Source organism: Dipodomys spectabilis, unplaced genomic scaffold (assembly GCF_019054845.1).
Source record: "Dipodomys spectabilis isolate Male_0828 unplaced genomic scaffold, ASM1905484v1 ptg000080l, whole genome shotgun sequence".
In the NCBI taxonomy this organism is placed as follows: domain Eukaryota; kingdom Metazoa; phylum Chordata; class Mammalia; order Rodentia; family Heteromyidae; genus Dipodomys; species Dipodomys spectabilis.
The window spans coordinates 576590-603175 of record NW_024870757.1 but is presented as its reverse complement, the minus strand read 5'-3'; the positions used below and the strand labels follow the sequence as shown (position 1 = coordinate 603175).

The 26586-nt window shown below is 49.2% G+C and overlaps 1 protein-coding gene across 5 annotated transcripts in view; it reads left to right on the top strand.

Moving 5' to 3' along the window:
• Positions 1-25446, top strand: part of LOC122110680 (zinc finger protein 665-like) — a 44596-nt gene extending 19150 nt beyond the window's left edge. Inside the window, exons 1-5 of one of the 5 annotated variants that reach the window (XM_042683285.1) lie at positions 18420-18620; positions 18697-18795; positions 19465-19585; positions 20616-20738; positions 23183-25446. In XM_042683285.1, coding sequence (XP_042539219.1) covers positions 18778-18795; positions 19465-19585; positions 20616-20738; positions 23183-24555 — 1635 coding nt within the window. In that variant the 5' untranslated portion in view covers positions 18420-18620; positions 18697-18777 and the 3' untranslated portion in view covers positions 24556-25446. Of the gene's footprint in view, positions 1-1198; positions 1203-2496; positions 2917-18419; positions 18621-18696; positions 18796-19464; positions 19586-20615; positions 20739-23182 lie in introns of those variants that run through there. The other 4 variants (XM_042683287.1, XM_042683289.1, XM_042683288.1 and 1 more) reach the window with 4 other exon arrangements.
• Positions 25447-26586: the final 1140 nt, after the last annotated feature.

Below are 26586 nucleotides of genomic sequence, written 5' to 3'. Positions count from 1 at the left end.
GGAAAGGCCACAGAGCATTGTCTGTCTGTCTTTCTTTCTTTCCCTCCCTCCCTCCCTCCCCCCCCTCCCTCCCTCCCTTCCTCCCTCCCTCCCTCCCTCCCTTCCTTCCTTCTTTCTTTCTTTCTTTCTTTGTTGTGGGGCTTGAATTCTGGGCCTGGGCGCTTTCCCTGTGCTCTTCAGCTCAAGGCGAGCGAGCCCTCTACCACTTGAGCCACAGCACCACTTTTGGTTTCTGGTGGTTTATTGGAGATAAGAGTCTCACGGACTTTCCTGCCCCCGGCTGGCTTTGAACCATGATCCTTAGAGCTCAGCCTCCTGAGTAGCTAGGATGACAGGCGTGAGCCACCGGCACCCAGCCGCATTGTCTTTCTATCAACAGGAGTCTCTCCTCCCAGCGTGAGTGTGCTTTTGCCACTGGAGCTCCAGGAAGAGCCCTGGGTAGCACAGAGCCATGTGACAACTCCAGGAGAGCTGAATGGTTGGGAAGGCGCCAAAGGTGAGAACACAGGTAAGAGCTCAGATGTGCAGAGTTGGAGCTGGGGAACTTGGGCATGAGTGGAAGTTTTCTGTAGGAAAACCAAAGTGTCTCTGCTGTGAGCCCTAAAGGACTTTAGAATGTCTCTCCTTGTGCCCTGTCCTGCAGAGTAATATGCTATTCTGTGTCCCCACTGCATATCCTGTGTCCATTGAAGCACGCTAGGCTGACTCTCCAGCTAATGGTGGGTGTGCAGTACCCCCCCCCCCCCCCACTTTTTTTTTTTTTTTTGGCCAGTTGTGGGGCCTGAACTCTGGGCCTCAGCGCAGTCCCTCAGCGCTTCAGCTCAAGGTTAGCACTCCACCACTTGAACCACAGCCCTACTTCTGGCTTTTTCTGCTTATGTGGAATCGAACCCAGGGCCTCATGCATACAAGGCAAGCACTCTACCACTGAGCCACTTTCCCAGCCCAGTACCCCATTTTTATATGCTGACTTCATTTCCTTCAGATACACACCTAGAGCTATGGCTGTACATTCCATCACTTGTATTTTTTTTTGTTTTTTTTTTGTTTTTTCTCCAACACACATTTTTTTTTTTGGAGTTGGTCATGGGTCTTGAACTCTGGACCTGGGTGCTGTCCCGTAGCTCTTCAGCTTAAGGTGAGCACTCTACCACTTGAGCCACAGCACCACCTCCAGTTTTCTGGTGGTTCACTGGAGATGAGTCTCACGGACTTTCTTGCCTGGGCTGGCTTTGAACCACAATCCTCAGATCTCAGCCTCCTGAATAGCTAGGATTACAGGCGTGAGCCACTGGTGCCTGGGTATAAATAGGCATTTTTTTCTCTTTGTTTATGATATAACCAACCATATAGCTTTTGGTAGTTAGGTGTGCCCTGGGACCCGGGGTGGGTGAGGGAGGTGTAGAATCCTCTCTTATACATCGACTTGCTCAGGGTGCATGTTTTCCTCATAGGTTGTTTGAAATGAGGCCTTCCTTCTCTTAATTTGGATTCCATATTGTCCATTTTCCAATGAAAGAGTCCTATTCCTTTTGTGTTCCTAAATGTTGGATTTTTTTTTTTTTTTTGGGTCCAGTCGTGGGGCCTGAACTCTGGGCCTGGGCGCTGTCCCTCAGCTCTTCAGCTCAAGGCTAGCACTCTACCACTTGAGCCACAGCGCCACTTCCGGCTTTTTTTTCTTTTTGCTTATGTGGTGCTGTGAAATCGAACCCAGGGCCTCTGGCATGCAAGGCAAGCGCTCTACCACTGAGCCAACTTCCCAGCCCCTAAATGTTGGATTTTATGTTTCTCAGAGTAAATACGGCTCCTCAGTGTGTCTGATATTTGCTGTGATATTCTCTCAGTGTGAAATACTTAATTATGTGATTAATCAGATGGGAACTTTGAATCTTGCAGGTACCTGTCCTAGATATGTAATTAAAGAATTACCACCCAGTGCGAGCAGCGGTAGGGCAGAAATATCCCAAAGTCATGAGGACGGAGGCACTGGCGAGTTTTCTTGCGAGGAAGTCCAGAAAGTTCCACGTGAGTGGGAGTGGGAGTGGAGCGGCACTGAAGGCAGTGCAGAAGGGGTGCTTGTGGTCCACAGAGAAGAGGGCAGTTGGTGGAGGAGAGCAGGAGGGTGGGGGTCATGCGGGGAAGCAGCCCACGAGCCCATGGCTGGGACGGCCCCTCCAGGAGCACCTGTGTGGCCTCCTGCCATTCTTGTGTGAAAGGCCAGGGAGGAGGACCGAGGTGGAGAGTCCACCCTCACTGGGGGCCCCCACATCACACCTTCGGAGGAGACCCTCCAGTGGGAACACACACATTGTCCCCACAGGTGACGACGCCTCCATCTGTTCTCTGATACTCACGCGAACACCCAAATCATTCACTGGGGGAAAGTGTCACAAGTGTGAGGAGTGTGGCAAGTTGTTCGGCTACCCCTCGGCCCTGGAGCTTCATCAGCTGAGCCACACCGGGGAGAAGCTGCACCATTGCGCCACGTGCGGGAAGGCTTTCTCCACACGTTCCTATCTCGTGGTTCATGAGCGAAGCCATTGCGGTGAGAAGTCCTACCCATGTTCTGAGTGCGGGAAGGCATTCAGACAGATTTCGAACCTCAAGGAGCAATGCAGGGGGCACACGGGGGAGAGGCCGCACCGCTGTGGGGAGTGCAGCAAGGCCTTCGTCATGCCCTCTAGCCTCACCAGGCACCAGGTCGTGCACACCAGGCAGAGGCAGTATGTGTGTGACACATGTGGGAAGGCGTTCAGCCAGATGTACAGCCTCACCGTGCACCGCAGGACACACACTGGGGAGCGGCCGTACGTGTGTGACGTGTGTGGCAAGGCCTTCAGCATGCGTGCCATTCTCACCAACCACCAGGTCGTGCACACTGGAGAAAAGCCACACAAGTGTACCGAGTGCGGGAAGGTCTTTAGCCAGGCCTCCAGCCTTTCTGTGCACCGCAGGACGCACACCGGGAATCGGCCCTACCTCTGCACCCAGTGCGGGAAGGCATACACCCAGCAAATTAGCCTGGAGCGCCACCAGAGCACGCACACCGGGGCGAGGCCTTACACGTGCGGGGCATGCGGCAAGGCCTTCAAACAGCGCAGCAGCCTTGTCACACACCACAGTGTGCACACTGGCCAGAAGCCTTACAGGTGTTCTGAGTGTGGGAAGGCCTTCAGACTGGCGCATGGCCTCACATTGCATCGCAGGATGCACACTGGGGAGAGGCTGTATGTGTGTGACACATGCGGGAAGGCATTCGCCCAGAGAACTAGTCTGGTGCGCCACTCCAGGAAGCACACCGGGGAGAGGCCATTCCTGTGTGACACGTGCGGGAAGGTGTTCACCCAGAGAAGTAGCCTGGTGCAACACTGCAGGAAGCACACTGGAGAGAGGCCGTATGTATGTGAGGTGTGCGGAAAGACGTTCATCCGAAATTCGGGCCTCACCAGGCACCACCAGGCCGTACACTCCAGCCAGAAAGCCGCACAGGTGTGCCAAGTGCGGGAAGGCCTTCAGCCAGGCCTGCAGCCTTGCTGCACACCGCAGGACACACACCCGGGAGAGGTGTGACACACATGGCCAGGTGTTCAGCCAAAGTTCCAACCTCACAAGCCATCTCAGGCTTCATGCCCAACAGAAGTCCCTTCAGTGTGGGCAGTGGGGCCTGATCCATCCACCCATGGCCACCAAGATGTCCTCGACAGAAAACCAACTCCAGGACCACAGAAAACTCACCGGGAGTTCAGGGGTACTGCTGAGTGGGCTGGGTCCTGCTGTCATCCCAGCAGAGGATGGAGAGTTCAAGGGCAGTCTGAGCTCTATAGCAAGACCTGACTTTCTAAACAGTTTGTAAGAATAGCTGTCAGCAAGAGCAGAACACAGGATATCTGGTTATGCACACAACAAGCAGAGGCTTGAATGCACGCCTCAGACAGCGGACATGAGAACAGACTTCATTGCTGAAACCATCCAGGCAGAGCGCTCACCTCTGCGCATGGTGACTGGGATCCATCGGCCCTCCTCATTCTCTACTGTGGACTTAGGAATGCCAAGCAGAGAATAGGTCACAGCGAGATACACACAGTGTGCAGGGACGTCCAGAAGCCACACTTTCCAGTCCCCAAGTGCCATTATTCCCGCTGCTGTTCCTTTATGGCTGAGCCCTGCTGATGAAATGCCCACCTGGCAAGTTCTCCCCTGTGGGGTCGGTGAAGGGCTGGTCTCACTATCTCGTGAGGATTATTTCTATGCAAACTCTGGGAAAGGTGAATGTTCTTTCTGAAATCCAAGGCTACACAGCAGCCTCTAGAAGGGGAGGAGAATGGTGCGGAACAGAGGCGTGATGGTGCCCCGCACTGAACCCTCTGCACCTTGACCCTGCCCAGCATAGGAATGCATCTCACCACACTGACTCACTGTGAGCTACAGCAGCCAGGAAGAACTGAGCACACTGTGGTGCTCCTGGGATGAGCCAGTGCTAAGCTGCCCGAGACTCGGGGATGTGAAGGAGACAGTGCAGGAGGATGGTGGCCCCTGCACTGAATGACCGTGGCTCTAGTGTAGCAAAGACTGCTGACCAGTCTTGCTTTTGAGATGAAAGAACTTTCTAGTGTGGAGAATTGTATCAGATCTGCAATGAGGACTTTGGAATGGCTCCATGTTCAATCATTTTCCTAGCAGATGCCTAAACCTCAGGGATACACACACACACACACATGCCGACCCACGGTGTCGGTCAACAAGAGCTCGAAGAGGAACTGACCTGAATGAGAGGCAAACCAGACACGAGGAAGGAGACAGGGTTCTGATCAAGGTCTCAAAAACTTTATTTTTTACACAGCAGTATATATAGCACGCTGAGCAGGGTAATTAGCATCAGCAGGTCAATAGGGTTGCTAGGCACCAAAACTGCAAAGTATATCTTGCAAAAGGTCATAGGTAGGGAATCTTCAGAAGGCACCAAGCAATGTTGTCAAACAGGGTATCAATAGGCTCCGAGGCTTAACATCTCTTATCGAAGGTAGTATTTGTGTTTTCCTAGCAAACAGTACTTGGTTGAAGGTAGTAGCTGTATTTTCTAGCAAACAGCACTTGGTTCCCGGCATCTCCTCCCTTTTTATTTTATTAAATGGGGCCAATTATTTACAGGGAACGGGTGACAAGGTCTTGACCGGAGTCTTGCAGAGGTCTGGTAGTATAAGGGCCTTAACCAGTGGAAGGAAGTAGAGACCCATCCCCCTAGAACGTTTTAACGATCCTTTTTGAGGGGAGAGGATTACAGACGAATCCAACCTCTATGCAGATGGGTTTGCTTCTATGAGCCCGAACGGTGAGTTTTTGGTCACCCTCATTGGCGGATACCGTTAGGTTCCACCCTTCCATAGGTGCCCACGGCATGTGTGTCTAGCCGATTCGGGTTTTGGCCACCAAGGAGGCCTAAGCTCTGCCGTTTGACTTGCCTGTATAGCAAGAGGCAATGGCTTCATGACAGTCACCCTGTTCCTGATCAGCGAAATCTAGCCTGCGGTAATGAATTTGCAGGGGTATGGATGCCAGGGAGTCAATTTGCTGCCTTACGAAACTATCCTGTTAAAAATACATGGCCCCACAATAACAATTAGCAGGATAGCACTAAGGGGTCCAAGCAGAGGAAGAACAGGAGAGTATGCTGTCATCCGGTGGATGAGTCACCTTGCCGTCTTTTTTCTAAGTTTTCTTGAAGTTGTCTAATTTGATCCCGAACCATGCCACTCTGGTTAACATAAAAGCAACATTCCTCCTGTAAGAAAACACAGAGACCACCCTGCCTGGCAGTAAGAAGGTCGAGGCCTTGCCTGTTTTGAAGCACAACTTGTGCAAGGGAGTTTAGCTGTTCTTGAATGGTCAAGATAATTCGAGTTACTGCTTGAATATCGTTAACCAATTTTTTTTTTTTTTTTTTGGCCAATCATGGGGCCTGAGCTCTGGGCCTGGGCACTGTCCCTCAGCTCTTCAGCTCAAGGGCTAGCACTCTACCACAGCGCCACTTCTGGCTTTTTCTGCTTATGTGGTGCTGAGGAATTGAACCCAGGGCCTCATGCATGCAAGGCAAGCACTCTACCACTGAGCCACCTTCCCAGGCCAACCAATTGGTTTTGTAAGGAGTTATGAAGTGAAATGGAAGTGGCAATGCCAGCAGCACGTGCAGCCACGCCAGTGGTGACTCCCAAGCCTACCATAAAGGGAATAAATGCGGGCATTCTTTTGGCGTATGCAAACTCAGTCAAATAAATGGGAACCAGTTCTGACCTGGGAAGAATATCAATATTGGGGAACAAAAAAACAATTATACAGGCGTTAGTCCAGTTTCCTCTAAAAAAGGGATATAAGCCGTCTTGCATTAAAAAGGAGGTATTTGTGGGGGGACAATATGTCTTTAACTTCTGTAGGCCAGAAGTGTTAAAAAATCTTCGGCAATCTAAAAAATACTTGGTTTGATTAGAGGTAATATAGTTAATACATGTGGAATTTTCTGGTAGGACCTCCAGCAGAACCTGGGGAGAATACGTATACGGGGAGGCATTGCAAGAGGTGATAACTTCTAACAATTTAGCATTGGGGAGGGGGCAAATACTCAGCCGTAGCTAAAGGTATCTCATAGGAGGGACATATACACAGCCAGCAGCCTTGTGAAAATTCTGGGTGTGGGGTATTAAGCAGCAAAAAGGACCTTTTTTTTTTTTTCTGGTCGTGGGGCCTGAACTCTGGGCCTGGACACTGTCCCTCAACTCTTCAGCTCAAGGCTAGCGCTCTACCACTTGAGCCTCAGTCCCACTTCCAGCTTTTTCTGCTTATAGTGGTGCTGAGGAATCGAACCTAGGGTCTCATGCATGCAAGGCAAGCACTCTACCACTGAGCCACCTTCTCAAACCCAAAAAGGACCTCTTAAGGATATCTAGTATTAAGGAGAAGGTCCAAGAACGCACCGGATCCAATTGGGCAACAATAGAGGAAAAAACTTGGGAGGAATTAACAACTTGGGGGAGGCAGTAGGTTTGGGTATCCAAACCTTTTTAATTTGTAAGAACCCATAAGGGTCTTGCCCTCGGCCATCCACCCGTATTCCTGCTATTAGTCCTGATATCCACTTGTGATTCAGTGGGTCAGTAATTGTATACTAGACCAGGTTACATTCACCTGTAAAACATTTTTTGCCCGTAGGACGCAACAACTCCAAATTGGAGCTGAGGGACCCAGAATGTTCATGGGGGCAGGACAAATAGGGGCAATATCCTTCATTAACATTATCACAATCGTCTGCTTGACTGGCCAGATGCTTCCAGCAAATATACTTATGATTTGTGGCGTAATTCTGTTCCCAGCTGCCACAAGTTTCCCAAATATATGGGTCAGTGGGTTGGCAGGCATCAAAGTATAATTCTACTTGGCTATTTTTAAAGCAGGTCTTATTCAACAGTTGTGGGGGGGTCAAACCCTATTGCAAAAACTTGAAATTCCCATTGACCAGAGTCAGCTTCAATGATGGCATCTGGAACCAGCATCAGCAGGTGGAGGATCATCAAATTTTTCGGTGGCAACAGCATCTGAAATAAACAAGGGTGGATTCTCAGGGTTCTGTTTTTCCCTGGAAGATGGAGGGTTAGTCAGTCTTGGTATCAACAAGGCGTTCTGGAAGCCATCGAGCTGCACCCTCTTTATTGTCAAATATACGGGCAGACCCACAGCCCCAAATTAGTATGGGATCAGGACCTTTCCATTGATGGGTTAGGGGATCTTTCCAAAAAACAGTAGCATAATTTTGACTTGTTTGTGGATGCTAGAGCCTATCAGCTGCAGATTTTCCGTTAATGTCCAAGATTAGGAAATTAATAACAAACAAGGCATGATGACGCTTGGAGCTCTTTTTATAGGGTAAAGGTTCCCCGTTTTTAATTTTTGAAGTGTATTTTTTAAAGTTTGGTGAGCCCGTTCAAAATTGCCCTGACCTTGAAGGTTATAAGGGATCCCAGTAATATGTTTAATTTGTAACTGGTGGCAAAATTGTTGAACGTTATTTCCAGTATATCCAGGGCCATTATCGGTCTTGATAACTTTGGGTTTTCCCATAACAGTTAAGCAGGCAAGTACGTGGGCAATAACATTTTTAGAGGCTTCCCCGGTGTGAAGGCTGGCAAAAATAAAGCCACTAAAGGTATCAATGGTAACATGAAGATATTTAAGACTGCCAAATAATGGAACATGGGTAACATCCATTTGCCAAATTTTGTTGGGCACTAAACCACTAGGGTTAACACCTAAATGGGGAATAGGCAAAAAGGTGACACAATTATGACATTGTTTTACAATTTGCCTCGCCTGTTCTCTGGTAATATAAAGAAGGCGCAGGGTTTGAGCATTAAGGTGGTGTAAAGAGTGAGCCTCTTTTGCCTAAGATACAGGATCGTGTTCCACCAGAAAAACAAGCTGAGTTGCTTGGTCTGTTACATTATTGCTTTTTGTTAAAGGTCCAGGGAGGCCTGAATGAGCACGAATGTGTCCAATAAAAAAGGGGCAATGTCTGGCTAAAATATACTGTTGAATCAAAGAAAACAGTGGAGTGGTATTAGTGGTTGGTTTAATATAAGGAACTGTTTCAAGTAAGGGGATGGAATGAGCAATATAAGAACTATCAGTATACAGGTTAAAAGGAACAGTAGATAGTTGAATAAACACTTGTAAAACTGCAAAAAGCTCAACCAATTGTGCCGAACGGTAAGGGGACTGAAGGGAAACAATCTGAGAATCAATGGTAAAAGCTACTATCCCATTGGAGGAACCATCAGTAAAAGCCAGGGAAGCATGAGATAAGGGTTAAGGGGAAGTTTGTGTGGGGAAAACAAAGGACTGATATCTTAAAAACTGGAGAAGTTTGTTAGCAGGGTAATGATTATCAAAGGTTCCTTGGAAGGAAATGCAAGACACAGCCCAATCATCATCATATTAACCACTGAATTTGAGTGGGGGAATAGGGCAGTATTATTTTATCAGGATCTTTGCCAAACATTTTTTTACTATGTTCTCTTCCCATTTTGATAATTCTGTTACCCAGAAGGTGTATGGTGTAAGGACCTTAGGAGGAGAGGCAGGCAAATGTACCCAAAACAAAGATCCCTCTTGCCAAAAAACTCCAGTGGGTGTAAAGCTGGTGGCACATATAATGTACTGAAGGGGTTTATTATAGGAAATAAAAGTAATTTGTTGATTTGTAATGGCGTTTTCTACCAATCTCAACGCTTCTTGGGCTTGGGGGGGTTAATGATCGGCTGGAGGTCGGATTTGGGTCCCCTTTAAGGATATCAAATAGAGGTTTAAGTTTGCCAGTGGTTAGTTTAAGGTATGGCTGCAGCCAGTTAATGTCTCCGAGAAACCTCTGAAAATCATTTAAAATTTGTAATTGGGCTGTTCCAAGTTGAATTTTTTGTGGAAAACTCGTTTTATAAAAAAGCTCAAAGCCCAGAAAGGTATAGGGAGGACCCAGCTGGATCTTATCTGGTACAATTTGAAGGCCAGCGTCAGTAAGGGCTTTAGAAAGTCTTTGGGAGCAGTAAAGAAGCTGATCAGGGTCAGGGCCCGCTAAAAGTAAATCATCCATATAGTGAATTAAATATATGGAGGGCCACTGTTGCCTAAATGGATCTACCACCTGGGCTGCAAACTTTTGGCATAATGTGGGACTATTTGCCATGCCCTGGGGTAAAACCTTCCACTGAAATCTTGGCATAGGGCCTTTAAAATTAGTTACTGGTAAACTAAATGCAAAATATTCACGGTCCTCAGGGTGTAAAGGAATAGTAAAAAGGCAATCCTTTTAAATCAATATGTTGATTTGTAATGGTACCCCATGGGAATAGCCACGGGTGTGGGAAGGCCTGGTTGAAGGGCTCCCATGGGCACCATGGCCTTATTCTCTAAGATCCTGAAGTAATCTCCATTTTCCTGATTTCTTTTTAATTACAAAAATGGAGTGTTCCACGGAGAGGTGGTGGGTTCAAGGTGGCCTGCGGCAAGCTGTTCCTGTACCAACGTAGTAGCCGCAGCCAGTTTTTCAGAGGACAAAGGCCATTGATCAATCCATACAGGCTCAGTCCTTTTCCAGGATATTTTGTCTGCATGGAGTACAGGCATGTCAACGGCCCCTAGGATAATTTTTTATAGCCCACACCGAAACGATTGGTTTTTATCTCCACCTGAATGGGTTCTTTAGGGCCTTGAGAATGTTTTCCTAAGCCTTGTCCAGGGCGAAAGCCCTGGTTAAGCATCTGTTGAGTAACCAATTGATTTGGACTACACATTATAAGCTTCATTTGGGATAAAATATCACATCCCCACAAGTTAACCGGGAGGGTCTCAACCACATACGGCTGGACGGTGCCCTTATTTTTTTCTTCATCTTCCCAGTTTAAAATTTTGGAGCTCTATAATGGGTTAGAGGTTTGTCCAATGCCTTTAAGGTGAGTCATGGAAGGGGTAAGGGGCCAGGATGGGGGCCAGTCTTTTTTAGAAATAATTGTAGCATCAGCACCCATATCCATAAGGCCTTCAAATTTTTTCCCATCCTCCAATTTTAGCTTGAGGAGAGGCCGGTCCTGAGTAATCTCCTGGACCCAGTAAGCGTCCGAAGTCCCAAAGCTTCTGGATCCGCTTTTTTGTGTAAGGCTAGGGTTTGTCTTATCAAGGGGAAACAATATCAATTGAGCAATTCTTTGTCCAGTAAAAACTGTGACTGGCCCCTGAGGAGCAGTAGCCAGTAACTTAATCTCTCCCTCATAGTCATTGTCAATAACCCCAGGGGAAATACTAAGGCCCTGAAAAACTGCACTACCACGCCCCAGAATGAGACCAAAGGTGTTTGGGAGTGGTGGGCCAAACACTCCTGTGGAAAGAATCTGATTTCCTAACTCTGGGGTCAATTTTGTGTGGGAGGAGGCACAGAGGTCCAATCCTGCGCTTCCTGCGATGGCCGTACGAGGGCGCTGATGGTGCGTGAGGGGTCACTTGGGGGATGAAACTGACAGCCCCAGGGTTCTGTCCTGTTTGGTTTTTGGGGCCCTGGAGTGGACCCCGGACAAAGTTTCCCTGTTTGGATTGTAGGAGATTGCCCTGGATATCCGTTTTGGAGCGACATTCAGAGGCCCAATGTATGCTTGGCAAGCAAAATTGGCATTTTCAAAAGCAAGATGTTTAATAAGCTCATTATCAGTTTCTTCCTTTCCCATAAGGCGCTCGGCAGCCTCTGTAAGGCGTCCAATGAACTCACTGTAGGATTCATGGGATCCCTGTCGAACTTTGGCCAAGGAGGTAACAGCGGACCCTTGAGAAGGGAGGCTTTTCCAGGCCTTAAGGGCAGCATGTTGAATCTGAACAAGCAATCCTGAGGGAAATTTAGCCTGTTTTTCATTAGTATCAAATGGCTTATTGCCCATCAATTTTTCTATGGTCCAGGACTTAGAGTGACCGCCAGCAGATGTGTTACGGCGAGCTATATTCTGGCATCTTTCACCATAATCAGCCTTCCATAAAAGAAAATCGCCTCGTGTTAAAGTAGCCTTGGTTAGCATGGCCCAGTCATTTACTGTAAGCCAGTCCTCGCTCAATGATTCCAAAAGAGAAATGGTAAAAGGAGTGGTAGGACTGTACAAGGAAACAGCATTTTTAAATTCTTTAATATGTCTAAATTTAAGGCGATGATATTTTTGAGCTCTAATAACCAGATGCTCTCCTCCTTCCTCCTCCCCATTTGAGTCATCAGACTTGGGCCCTCCCTCTGGCTCTTCCTCTCTGTCCTCTGCTTCAGTCTCTTGATCATCAGATTCTCCTAGATTTTCCGCAGTGGCTCTAATTTGAGACTGAGTGACTGGAAAAGCATGAAGGATCTTTTTCTTTTTTGTCGTTAATTTTTGTAAATTTGGGTTCCTAATTTCTAGGTCCAATTTATATAGTTGTAATAGTTGGGCCTTTTCCTTCTTGACCTGAAGTAGGGCCCTTAAGGACTGGGCTTCCTGGGAAAGCTTAACTGTGGCTTGTCTGGTGACCTCCTCAAGGTCTGTTGAGGAGGCCAAGGCAGGGACACAGAAGGGAGAGGCTATTTTATAGGAGGGAGGTTGCATGCCCAAGGGGTTTAGAGGGGGCCAATCTGAGGCGTGTTATTTAGCAGCCTCCTCTTCCAAAGTGGCCTCGTCCTCCAGAGGAAGGACATCATCATTGGGCCTTTGGGATCTGAGGTTAGAAAGAACCGGGTATATAGATTTTGGTTTTTGTAATTGTGAGTCGCTGTTAGCGTCAGGCATCGGTATGGAAACCGAGGGACAATGAGACACGACTGAGGGGGGACGGGAGAGGGGTTTTTGGGCAAGGGAGGCCTGACTCCCTGTACATTTATGTTTTAAAAATTCTTCACCTTCCTTAACCACTCTAGACACATCTTTGTGTTAGTGGCGAACTTGGAGGATCTCATTTATGAGGTTCCAATATGAAAAAGCCTGAACAAGAATCTTTTTGGGGCCAAAAGTTTCATAATAATCCTTAAGACAGTCTCCAACACGACCCCACCTTCTTTTGTCTATAGTACCTTCCCGAGGAAACCAAGGGTAAATATCCTCCAGGAGCATAAAAAATTGAGTTAAATCTTTTTTCTTAACCCGTGTTCTTCGTGCCTTGAGTGAGGCCTTTAGGCCTTGAACAAAAAGTTCATGCTTACTAAGTGTTTGTCCCATGATTGCATTGCCTCCCTTACCTTACGGATCTGTATCGCAGTTGGGCATTTCTGCGGTGATCAAGATGCGGATCTTCACTCACCAGCTGGGTGGCGATCCAAGAAGAGAGCAGCTGCTCAATCGGGCGACGTTCAGACCAGGATCCGTGCTTTGAGCCCCACGTTGGGTGCCACCTGCCCCGTCCCGCGGGGTCGGTCAACAAGGACTCAAAGAGGAACTGACCTGAATGAGAGACAAACCAGACACGAGGAAGGAGACCAAGACAGGGTTCTGATCAAGGTCTGAAACTTTATTTTTTACACAGCAGTATATATAGCACGCTGAGCAGGGTAATTAGCATCAGCAGGTCAATAGGGTTGCTAGGCACCAAAACTGCAGAGTATATCTTGCAAAAGGTCATAGGTAGGGAATCTTCAGAAGGCACCAAGCAATGTTGTCAAACAGGGTATCAATAGGCTCCAAGGCTTAACAGCTCTTATCGAAGGTAGTAGCTGTGTTTTCTTAGCAAACAGTACTTGGTTGAAGGTAGTAGCTGTATTTTCTAGCAAACAGCACTTGGTTCCCTGCACACACACACACCTGTGTGTGCATGTGACCAGAATACCATTTATTTTTGTTGTTGTTGTTGGTCATGGGGCTTGAACTCGGCCTGAGCACTGTCCCTGCATTCTTCAGCTCAAGGCGAGCGCTCTACCACTTGAGCCACAGCACCACTTCAAGTTTTCTGGTGGTTAATTGGAGATAAAATTCTCACAGACTTTCTTTTTTTTTTTTGGGGGGGGGGGGTCCGGTGATGGGGCCTGAACTCTAGGGCCTGGGCACTGTCCCTCAGCTCTTCAGCTGAGTCCTCTACCACTTGACTCACAGTACCACTTCAGTTTTCTGGTGGTTCATTGAAGGTAAGAGTCTCATCGAGGGGCTGGGAAGGTGGCTCAGTGGTAGAGTGCTTGCCTTGTATGCATGAAGCCCTGGGTTCGATTCCTCAGCATCACATAAACAGAAAAATCCAGAAGTGGCACTGTGGCTCAAGTGGTAGAGTGCTAGCCTTTAGCTGAAGAGCTGAAGGACAGCGCCCAGGCTCAGAGTTCAGGCTCCATAATCGACAAAATAAATAAAATAATTAAAAAATATATGAAGACATAACTAATGGCCCTAACGGTAAAAGAAATACGAATCAAAGTAATGTTGAACTTTCATTTCATTCCTCTGTGAGAACAACAATGCAGAATATAAGGAACTCACATGGGGTGGGAATGCCATCGAATGCAGTCACTATGGAAATCAGTATGGAAGTTCATGACCAAAACTCAAAATACAAAATACAAATGATCCACTCTTGGGCATATTCTCAAGGAAATGTAGGTCAGCAGGGCAGCTCTGCTGGAGGAGATGGAGTCTCCGGAGCCAGCCCATTGCTCCTGGCTTCACCTGGCTCCCAGAGCCCAGGCCTGCGGCTGTGGGCCTGCCATGTCTCTCTGCAGTGGAGAAGACTGTGTTGGTCCATGAAGCCTCTCACTCTGATGCAAGAATTTCTGCCTTCTCACCCATACTTCTTCCAGCTTGGAACCCTGAGACTAGAGGTTACCCTCTGGGGGACCCCAGCTTGTGGGAGAAGGGCCAAACTAGGGAGACCCTGCTTCCTCTTTGTTCCCTAGCATTGTCTGTCTGAAAACAAAAAGTGAGAGGGGACTGCTAGGTTCCTAATTCATTTATTGACATTCAGAGTTCACACATTAAAAGCTATACTGTTGTTGTTGGTTGTGGGCTTGAACTCTGGGTCTAGGCACTGTCCCTCAGCTCTTCAGCTCAAAGCTAGCGCTCTACCACTTGAGCCACAGCGCCACTTGAGGCTTTTTCTGCTTATGTGATGCAGAGGAATAGAACCCAGAGCCTCATCCATGCAAGGCAAGCACTCTACCTCTAAGCCACCTTTCCAGCCTGCCATTCTATAATAAATGGAATTAATAAAATTAATTACAATGGATTAAGTGTTCCTACACTCCTAATATGATACCTCATTAAAACACAGATTATGCACACTCAAGAGCCTTGCAAGTCTTCTCACAAAAGTCCTATCAATCACAGCTAATTAAGCATTAATTAAGCCTTTTTTCCCCCGGGGCTTAGAACTCAGTTCCCTCAGTTATAATTAGGAAATGCAGGTTTGAGATACAAACTTGGAAAGAGGATTTTTTTTCCAGTTTTCTTTTTTACTGAAGACTAAAAAGATTACCCACAACCAATCTTTTTAAAGCCTCAAACTATTCCTCCTGTGAATATGCATCCACACTTCACAGCCAGGCTAGTTTTTCTTTAGTGAACCACTGCTCAAAGGCATCATTTCTTCATGTCAGGGCCTGGGCACTATCCCCAAGCTTCTTTCACTCAAGGCTGGTGTTCTACCACTATGAGCTATAGCTCCACTTCAGGATCTTTGCTGATTCATTGGAGTTAAGAGTCTTGTAAACCTTCCTGCCCTGGCTGTCTTCTGATCCTCAGATCTCAAGCTTCCTAAGTAGCTAGAATTACCCTTGAGCTGCCAGGGCCTGCCAAGGCCTTTCTTCTTGTAGAGTTGGTGTTGAAAAGACTCAAGCTTGGTAGGCAAGCATTCTACCACTGGAGCTATGTCCCCCTCAAATCTGAGCCTCCCCCTCTCCTCTTGCTATTCCTGGAGTTTAAACTCAGGATCTCTTGCCTGCCAAGCCAAGTGCCATCCAGTGAGTGGCGTGTATGAATGGATTCTCCTGTACTTGAAGAATGGAGCTGAGGTTGGATGATGTAGTTTATCTCCTTCCTTCTCGTGTTCTCTCCTCTGTGGGTGTTGAGATGGGTTCTAAAGCCCCAGCTGTCGTGGGAGGCTTTTCTGAACTCTCAGTATTTGTAGGTTTTCTCATGGCCTGGCTTCCTCATGTTTCTTCAGGCTTGAGTAGTGTTGAAGGCTGCCCTGCATTCCTTTTTTTTTGGGGGGGGGGGAGTTTGGTCGTGGGGCTGAACTCTGGGCCTGGCGCTGTCCCTCAGCTCTTCAGCTCAAGGCTAGCGCTCTACCACTTAAGCCACAGCGCCACTTCTGGCTTTTTTCTTTTTGCTTATGTGTTGCTGAGGAATCGAACCCAGGGCCTCAGGCATGCAAGGCAAGCCACTCTACCACTGAACCACCTTCCCAGCCCCTCCTGCATTCCTTTAACTTGTAGGTTCCTGTAGAGTATGGATTTTCTCATGGCTCCTCAGGTGTGAGCTCCTTGTAAAGATTTGCCACAAGTATGGCATTTGTATGCTCTGTCTGTAGTGTGGTTTCTATGGTGATTCATGGCAACTGCCACATAGCTCTGGTAGAGGGCAGCAGGCAGGTATGGCAGAGGAGGAGGTCAGATCCTTCCCACCTCACCCGGGTGGGATCAGTACAGCCACAAACTTGAGTCCCTGTGATTTTTGCTCATTGTACCAGAGATGCCTCCTGCAGGAAAACACACACAAGCGCAGAGAATGGTCTGTTTGTGTGTTTGTGCATTATCGCAGGGATGAACAGAATAATACACGACATGATATTCTAGTCCATCAATTCTCTAAACATTTTTTTTTCCTTTTGTCAGCTGTGGGGCTTGAACTACGGGCCTGGTGCTGTGTCTGAGTTTTTTTTGCACAAGGTTAGCACTTTACCACCATGAGCCACAGCTCCACTTCCAGTTTTCTGGTCATTTATTGGAGATGAGTTTCACAGACTTTCCTGCCTGGGCTGGGTTTGAACCGGGATCCTCAGATCTCAGCTTCCTGAGCTGTGAGGACTAAAGGCGCCAGGCACCAGCGTTATCTGCTCTTCTCTTCAGCATCTGAACCCAAGATGACCAGAAACTGTTCCTTTACACGCACGCACACTGTGGGACTAGAAACGCGTGTGAGCCGCTGTCTAAAGATCTCAATGTGCACGTGAGGCCAGGACCCGGAGGCCTGCACGCAGAGAAAGTCCAGGGACGCCAGTTACCCAGCACAAACGCAGCCTCCTCGGAGGCCTGGAGTCTTCTCTGGCTCCACCCACTTTGCACTGTCACTAAGGCAGGCCCCGCCCACTCGGCCTCCGCCTGGCTCCGCCCCAAACCACGTGATGTCTCTGGAGTCGCCCCTTCCCGCCCTTTCGCCTCATCCCCTCTCAGGCGAGTCTCGTTCCTCGCTCCACCCCCTATGGCCCCGCCCCCAGAGCGCGTTCTCTCCAGTGTTTGCCCCGCCTCCCACGCTCGCCCTCTTCCCTTGCTGCGCGCCCAGCTCCCCGCAAATCCGGAAGCAGCTGCCGTGAGGGAGAGAGAGTTCGTGGGGTGGACCTCGAGTCTCGGGGAAGAGTAAGTCTGCGTCCCGGGGGTCGGGGTGCCTGGAGCCCCCGCGCGGCCCTCCTGCCCGGCGGCCTGGGTCGTCGGCCGGTCCTCCTTGACCTCCGTCGGCCCTAGCGCGGCCCCGGCGCCCGGACCCCGGCTCGGTGCGCGCGCGCCGAGGGTGAGGCGGGCGCGGCCTCGGCCCCTCCGTGCCCCTCCCGGCCCCCGGCTTCTGCGGGCTCAGGCGCCCGACCCCTGACCCCGGCCCTCCCCCCCAGTCCTCGGATCCTGGCCCGGTCTGCAGCCTAACTCCGTCCCTGGTCTGCTCCTGGCCCCTCTCCGAGGACATTGGGAGAGCCTCCATCACTGAGCACTGCGGACCTTAGACTAGGCCCACCCACCCCTACCCACCCCACCCCACCCCACCTCTACCCACTCCCCCTTACCTCCTATCGCCTCACCCCCCACTCACCTCACCCCTACCCACCTCACCTCACCCCTACCCACCCCACCTCACCTCTACCCACTCCCCCTCACCTCATATCACCTTACCCCTACTCACCCCCACTCACCTCACCCCTACCCACTTCACCTCACCCAACTCACCTCACCTCTACTCACCTGACCCTCCTACCCCATCTCACCTCACCTCTACTATCTCACCTCACTCCCTAACCTCACCTCTATCCACCTTACCCCTACCCATGTTAGGCCTACCCACCCCATCTCTACCCCACCTTAAATCACCCCTACCCCACCTCACCTCACCCCTACCCATCTCACCTCTACCCACCTCACCTCCCCCTCTACTCTGCCCTGTGCTGCACTGCCGCTCCTCCCCATCCTATCCTGGGGGGATGAGGGGTACAGGGGAACCTGGGGCCGGTCTTGTTACACTGGACCTGTAGGTGGGGCTGTGGGAAAGTGAGGGCAAAGGATCATCAGGAGAAAGACTGAGAGGAAATCAGGAAAACAGGAAGAGAAGAGAGAGCCTCCACAGCAGGGGGCAAAGGAGTAATGGGGTGCAGGCTTTGCAAAGAATTGGTGGAAAGAGCAGAGAAGAAAGCAAATAGAAAAATGCAGAATTTATCTTCTGAAGGATTCAAGACATCACATAGGTGGCAGGGTGCAGGAAATGAGGGAGCACTCCCGAGTGGGAGGAGAGGAAAACAATTTGCAGTTATGCACACCATTTGTCAGTTGGAAAGTAGGGTCTCTGATTAAAAGGAGAGTAGAGGGAGCAGGGCCCCTGGTTGTAACCCTAGACACTCAGGAGGCTGAGGTGTGAGTTTGGAGGATTGAAGTCAGCCTGAACAGGAAAGATTGTTTTTTTTTGGGTGGGTACTTGATGTTTTTTCATTCAGTGGCTTTGGCTCTTCAACCCTCCCTGAGACTTATACTTCTAATTAACCCAACAGAAAGCAAGAGTGGAGCTATGGCTCAAGTGGTAGAGCACCAGCCTTGAGGAAACAAGTTCAGGCACAGGGCCCAGGTCCTGAGTTCCAGCCCCAGGACCAGCATTTCCCATCACCCCATGAGTGGGCAGCACAGGACCATCTTCCCCACGGTGAGGTCCTCCCTGGGCTGGGGCTGGGGCACAGAAAGTGCGTGTTGTGTGTGAGCATTAAATGGGATATTTTCAGTTCTCAGGACTGACTTCTGGAAAGTGATATCATCTAAGGAGGAAGCCCAGGGAGGAGGAAGAGGAAAGACAAGGAGCAGGGATGGCGGCTGTGACTCAGGTAAAGCTGTGTGGCGTCTCCTTCTTGTACAAAGAGCTAGCCTGGGTGCTGACTGTGCTGGTGCCTGCTTGCCATGTGTGGTCACGTCCTCTACGTCTTCCCTCAGTCCTGTTCCCTCCACTGGGCATGGGCACAGGAGGACATCACCCACCAAGTGTACCTATGTCCTTGATGAAACCTTTCTGCTGGTTTTCTTTGCAGCTTTGGATTCTCTCTCTTGTATTTCCTCCCCAATCCTGGGGCTTGAATTTAGGGCCTGGGTGCTGTCCTGAGCTTTTTTGCTCAAAGCTGTTGCTCTACCACTTGAGTCCTATCCCCACTTATGTCTTTTTTGGTAGTTTAGTTAATTGGAGATAAGAGTCTCTTAGACTTTCCTGCTCTTCTTGGTTTTGAACTGTGATCCTCAGATCTCAGCCTCCTAGTGACTAAGATTCTAGGTGTGAGCCACTGGTGCCTGGCTAGGTTCTTTTTTAACCCAGTGGGTCATATTTCTTCACTTTCTTAGAAGGATGTTTGGATGTGCAATTCCATGTAGGTTTTCCCATTTGATATCATATCAAAGACAACAATACAAACTGTAACATCCTGAAGCTTCCTTCTGTCCCTGGTATGTTGATTGCTGTGCTTATGTGTGTGTGAAATGCTGTTGAATTTTCTCCTTTGGGACAGTTGACATTCAGGGATGTGGCAGTGGATTTCACCCGTGAGGAGTGGTGGTGCCTGACCCAGGCTCAGCGTGCTCTGTACAGGGACGTCATGCTGGACACCTACAGGAACCTAGACTCTGTTGGTGAGGACCCCTCCCTGCACAAGTTTTAGTCTTCACCCAGTTTTCTCCTGAATGCCTGGACAGCTCCCCAGTCTCCATGACTAGACATAAAGCTCTGTGGACTCAGAGATGGGAATGAGCTAACATGGCCTCTGGATTTTCACATCCATCCTTTGTCCTGCTCTAGTGGTGCATCTCCGTGTCCCACAGCTTAAGTGAACTTGTGTGCATGTCAGCTATGGCAGGCTTCTCTCTCATTCTGCTTTGTGCCTTTTTTCCCTTCACCTTTTTCCCTTCCTTTCTCTACTCTTCTCCTTTTCTTTCCTTTCCTTCTCTGGGACTTTGTGCATGTTAGGCAGATCCTCTCATCACGAAATAAATCTCAAGTACTATGGCAAACCCACCAATAAACTTACTTTCCCTCTCTCCCTCCCTCCCTCCCTCCCTCCCTCCCTCCCTCCCTCCCTCCCTCCCTTCTTTCCTTCCTTCCTTCCTTTCCTTCTCTCCCTCCCTCTCTCTCTTTTTTTTTTTTTTTAAGAAAAGGTTCCACTTTGTAGTCCTGGCTCGCCATGAATTTGCCCCTGATCTTCAGAGTGCTGGGATTACACACAGCTGACACCACACTCAGCCCATGGCAGACTTTGAACGGATTTCCTTATGCTTCTGACTCGGTAGTTTTTGCGTTGCTGTCTGCACATTAAAGTGTCCTCTGAAGTGTTCAGATAGAGGCAGTCTGGTGAATGTGTGAACTGTCTTTTGCAACCATGTGTGATGTACCCCCTTTCTTGCTAGTCCTGGGGCTTGAACTCTGGGCCTGGGTGCTATCCCTGAACTTCTTTTGCTCAAGCCTAGTGTTTTACCATTTGAGCCACAGCACCACTTCCAGCTTTTTCTGTTTATGTACTAAGGAATTGAACCCCTGGATTCATGCATGCTAGGCAAGCACTCTACCCCTAAGCCACATTCCCAGTCCCAGTGATGTCTCCTTTTCCCATAATGGTGGGACTGGAGATTCCGGAAAGGCCACAGCACATTGTCTTTCTATAAACAGGAGTCTCCCCTCCCAGCATGAGTGTGATTTCGCTGTTCGAGGAAGAGCCCTGGGTGGCACAGAGCCGTGTGACAACTCCAGGAGAGCTGAATGGTTGGGAAGGCGCCAAAGGTGTGTGCGCAGGTAAGAGCTCAGATGTGCAGAGATGGAGCTGGGGAACCTGGGCACAAATGGACGTTTTCTGTAGGAAAACCGAAGTGTCACTGCTGTGAGCCCTAAAGGACTTTAGAATGTCCTCACTTGTGCCCTGTCCTGCAGAGTAATATGCCATTCTGTGTCTCCACTATATTTCCCTGCGGCCCAGGCTGGCTCTCCAGCTAATGGTTGGTGTGAGGTACCCCAGCATCTGTTTTCTATGTTGACTTCATTTCCTTCAGATGCACACCTAAAGCTATGGCTGGACATTCCACTTCTCATATTTTGTGCTTTTTCTCTAACACAAGTTCTTTTGCTTTTTGTTTTTTGTTTTTTTTGCCAGTCCTGGAATTCAATGCCTGGGCACTGTCCCTGAGCTTCTTTTGCTCAAGACTAGCACTCTACCACTTGAGCCACAGCACCACTTCTGGCTTTTTCTGTTTATATGTTACTGAGGAATTGAACCCAGGAATTCATGCTAGGCAAGCACACTACCACTAAGCCACATTCATAGCCCTTTTTCCTTTTTCTTTTCTTTTTTTTGTCTGTCATGGGCCTGAACTCTGGGCCTGGGTGCTGTCCCTCAGCTCTTCAGCTCAAGGCTAGTGCTCTACCACTTGAGCCACAACACCACTTCTGGCTTTTTTCTGCTTATATGGTGCTGAGGAATTGAATCCAGGGCCTCATGCATGCGAGGCAAGCGCTCTACCACTGAGCCACCTTCCAGCCCCCTTGTTTGCTTTATCCTGGGTTACTATTCTCTGTTAACTTGCCTAGCATCTAAATGTCATCAGCCTGTATTGTGCAGCATAAGTGCCAGATATCTCCTGTTCATGTTACATTCTGCTATGAGTGCCCGTAGGCAGTTTAGAGCACATACTCCAGGTGTTTTGTTTATTCTTTTTTTTTCCTCCCTCCCTCCCTTCCTCCTTCCCCTCTCTCTCTTTCTCTCTCTCTCTCTCTCTCTCTTTGTTTGTTGTTGGTCCTGGGTGCTGTCCTTTAGCTTTTCAGCTCAAGACTAGCTACCACTTGAGCTAGAAAGCCACTTCCGGTTTTCTGAGTGGTTTACTGGAATAAGAGTCTCAGGACCTTTCCTGCCTGGGCTGGCTTTGAACCTCAATCTTCAGATCTCAGCCTCCTGACTAGCTAGGATTACAGGCATAAGCCACTATGCTCTGCTGTTTCTTTTCTTTATTGTATTGCATTCTAAGTCTTCCCCCACCCCCCTCTGCTTTGTAATTGGATATTGCCTGTTAATTCAGGCTGTAAAGTGCTATGGGTTCTGAATCATTACAACATGTTGTGTGAGACGTGGCGTTTATTTGTACATAATCAGTATGGTATAAGTAGCTTTTTTTCTCTTTGGTTATGATATCACCATATGGTTTTTGGTAGTTAGGTGTTCCATGGGACCCAAGGGGCAATATCCTGTGTTCCTGTCCACCCAGACTTGCTCAGGATGCATATTTCCTCATTAGTTGACAAGAAGCTTACATTTTCTGTTTTTCTTTTTGGTTGGTTGTAGGGCTTGAACTCTGGGCCTGGGTGCTGTCCCTCAGCTCTTCAGCTCAAGGCTAGTGTTCTACCACTTGAGCCACAGTGCCACTTCTGGTTTTCTGGTGGTTTATTGGAGATAAGAGTCTCTGGTACTTTTGCTGGCTTTGAACCATGATCCTCAGATGTCAGGCACCTGAGTAGCTAGGATTACAGGTGTGAGCCACCATTGCCCAGCTTACCTTCTCTTAATTTGGATTCCATATGATCAACTTTCCAATGAAAGAATCCTATTCCTTTTTTTTTTTGGGTCCGATCGTGGGGCTTGAACTCTGGGCTTGGGCGTTGTCCCTCAGCTCTTTAGCTCAAGGCTAGCGCTCTACCACTTGAGCTATAGGGCCACTTCTGGTTTTCTGGTGGTTTATTGGAGATAAGAGCTTCAGGGACTTTCCTGCCCAGGCTGGCTTTGGGCCATGATCCTCAGATCTCAGCCTCCAGAGTAGGTAGGATTACAGGCGTGAGCCACAGGTGCCCCGCAAAGCTGCATTTCTTTTTTTTTTTTTTTTTTTTTTGGGGGGGGGGGGGTCTGGTCGTGGGCCTGAACTCTGGGCCTTGGCGCTGTCACAGCCTCAGCTCTTCAGCTCAAGGCTAGCACTCTACCACTTGAGCCACAGTGTCACTTCCGGCTTTTTTTTTCCTGCTTATGTGGTGCTGAGGAATCGAACCCAGGGCCTCATGCGTGCAAGGCAAGCGCTCTACCACTGAGCCACCTTCCCAGCCCCTCCTATTCCTTTTGTGTTCTTAAAATGTTGGATTTTATGTTTCTCAGAGTTCATACGGCTCCTCAGTGTGTGTCTGATATTTGCTGTGGTATTCTCTCTTTGAGTGTGAAATACTTAAATGCGTGATTAATCAGATGGGAACTTTATATCTTGCAGATACCTCTCCTGCATATGTAATTAAAGAATTACCATCCAGTGCCGGCAGCGGTAGGGGAAAAATATCCCAAAGTCATGAGGACGGAGGCACTGATGAGTTTTCCTACAAGAAAATCCAGAAAGCTCCCCATGAATGGGAGTGGGAGTGGAGCTACACTGAAGGCCGTGCTAAAGGGGTACTTGTGGTCTACAAAGAAGAGGGCAGTGGTGGAGGAGAGCAGGAGGGTGGTGGTCATATGGGGAAGCAGCCCACGAGCCTGTGCCTAGGACAGCCCCTCCAAGAGCACCTGCTTGGGCTCCCGCCGTACCTGTGTGAAGGGCCAGGGGTGAGGACTGAGGTGGAGATGTCCACCCTGGCTGCAGCCCCTATGTTGCCCCCTCAGGGAAGTCCTTCCAGTGGGAACACACACATCATCCCTGCAGGTGACAACGCCTCCATCTGTTCTCCCTTGCACTCACAAACACCCAAAGCACACACTGGGGAAAAGCGTCACAAGTGCGAGGAGTGTGGCAAGGTATTCGACTACCCCTCGGTCCTGGAGCGTCACCGGCTGACCCACACTGGGGAGAAGCTACACCGCTGCGCCACGTGCAGGAAGGCTTTCTCCACACGTTCTTATCTCTTGGTTCACGAGCAAAGCCATAGCAGCGAGAGGCCCTACCCATGTTCTGAGTGTGGGAGGGCATTCAGACGGACCTTCAAGCTCACTGAGCACTTCAGGACACTAAATGGGGAGAGGCCCTATGCGTGTGAAACGTGTGGCAAGGCCTTCCGCGTGCGTGGTACTCTTGTAGCACACCAGGCTGTGCACACTGGCCTCGGGCCACACAGGTGCAGCAAATGTGGAATTGCGTTCAGCCAGGCCTATAGCCTCCTCCAACACAGCAGTGTGGACACTGAAGACAGGCCGTTCCAGTGTGTGTGTGGTAAGGCCTTCAGCACACTTGCCTCCTTCTATGGACACCAGGCTGTGCACAGTGGCTGTGCATATAAGTGTGATAATTGTGGGAAGGTGTTCAGCCAGGCCAGCGATCTACTCATACACCGCAAGACACACACTGGGGAGAAGCTGTTTGTGTGTAGTGAGTGCGGGAAAGCCTTTAAATCCCACTCAGAACTCCACAGCCACCATGCCATCCACACACAACGCAAGTCCCATCTGTGCACAGAGTGCGGGAAGGCATTTTCCCGGAAGGTGAATCTAGTGCGCCACCAACGGATGCACATCAGAGGAGAGGGCCCCTACGTGTGTGACGTATGCGGCAAGGTGTGCAGCAGGCGCTCCAACCTCACGTGCCATCGCAGGCTTCACACCCAAAAGAAGCCCTGCCAGACAGCAACAAGGCGTGATCCACCCATGTGTGGCCTTTAAGGACTTATTCTCCACAGATCATGAAGCCCTGAACCAGAGTACCTCAGGGACAGTGCCCAGGCCCTGAATTCAAGCCCTTGGACTGGCACTGAAAAATGATGTAAGTTTAGCTACTGTTGAGGCTCTCATAATCCCTATGGCCCTGTATTCTGCAGTAACCCTGTTGCATAGGGTGATTGTATCTCCACTTTTTTCTTTTTGATCATCCCAGGGGGAATGTTTCAGGTTGGATCTGAATTTCCCAGGACGCACTGCCATGGAGGGGACAGGTGACATGGAGGTGGTGGCTCCTGGGGAGGTGGCATCCTGAGGTCACACATCCACAGGCCTGGCTCCCACCCTCAGGCCATCAGGACCTGGTGCTGATGCTCCGCAGTTGTTGGGAGGGGGTGGGAGAGAACCAGTACAGGTGCAAGGCACATCAGGAGCCAGGGCAAGCTGTGGTGTCCCAGCAGCCAGAGAGACATGTGGAGAGCCCAGATGGAGGATGAGGAAACAAGGGAGAGGATTTTCTGAAGCCAGGCTTGAGCTAGGTATGGGTGCTTTGGGTTTGCAGAGCTTCTGCAGAATCTAGGTGTCCCGGATGTAACTCATTCCTGCTGTCAGTCATAAAGACACTGGGCTGCAGATGGGAAGGTGTGGGAGTTTGAAACTCTGAAATCAGGGGGCCATGTTTGTCCTGAGCTCCGTCCCAGCAGGATGTGCTGAGTGTGGCTGTCCCCTCTCCTTGACCACACACTGGGAGGAAGCGAGAAGTCTGTAGGGCTCTGCCCCACCAATGGACCTGGATTCAGTGGGGAGATGTGCATGAGGCACTGGTGATGGTGATAGTTTCCTGATAGAATATAAAGAACAAGTGCCTTTTTTTTTTGGTCCGGTCGTGGGGCCTGAACTCTGGGCTTGGGTGCTGTCCCTCAGCTCTTCAACTCAAGGCTAGAGCTCTACTACTTGAGCCACAGTGCCACTTCTGGCTTTTTTCTTATGTGGTGCTGAGGAATCGAACCCAGGGCCTCAGGCATGCAAGGCAAGCGCTCTACCACTGAGCCAACTTCCCAGCCCAAGAACAAGTGCCTTTTTAAAAATATTTTTATTTTTATTTTTTGTCAGTTGTGGGGCTTGAACTGTCTGGACAGGACTTGGGTCCTGTCCCCGTGCTGTTCAGCTCAAAGTGAGTACTCTACCACTTGAGCCACAGCACCACTTCTGGTTTTCTGGTGGTTTATTGGAGCTAAGAGTCTCATGGACTTTCCTGCCCGGGCTGGCTTTGAACCATGATCCTCAGCTTCCTGAGTAGCTAGGATTACAGGCGTGAGCCACTAGTGCCCAACTATAATAATATTTTTTTTTTTTTTGTCGGTTGTGGGGCTTGAACTCTGGGCCTGGGCGCTGTCCCTCAGCTCTTCAGCTCAAGGCGAGCGCTCTACCACTTGAGCTACAGCGCCACTTCCTATAATAATATTTTTAAAAATACATAATTGTTATTATGAAGGTGTTATCCTGAGTGGTTGTGGTTACCATTTCAGAAGTCAGGTAATGAGTACATTTCTTTTTGGACACTCACCTTTTCCTTCCCTTCCAGTAAGGTTTGAAAACTTTTTTTGTATGTGCCAGTATTGGAGCTTGAACCCAAGGCCCTGTGCTCTTGCTCATCTTTTTGCTCATCAGCCACAGCTCTACTTCTAGTTTCTTTTCTGACTCATTAGTGATAAGTCTTTCAACCAGGCTGCCTTCCTCAGATCTGCAGTCCTCAGATCTCAGCCTTCTGAGAAGCTATGATTAGAATGAGCCATCAGTGTCCAGTGGTTCTATTAAACTAGTGTTATTAGTTTTGACAGCAGATAGTCCTTAGTTCTGAACATTTGTTGTGATTATTCTTTGGCGGTAGTGGGGGATTTTAAATTTTCTTTTTTTCTTTTTTCTTTTATTTTTGTCGGTCGTGGGGCTTGAATTCTGGGCCTGGGTGCTATCCCTCAGCTCTTCAGCTCAAGGCGAGTGCTTTACCACTTGAACTACAGTGCCACTTCCGGTTTT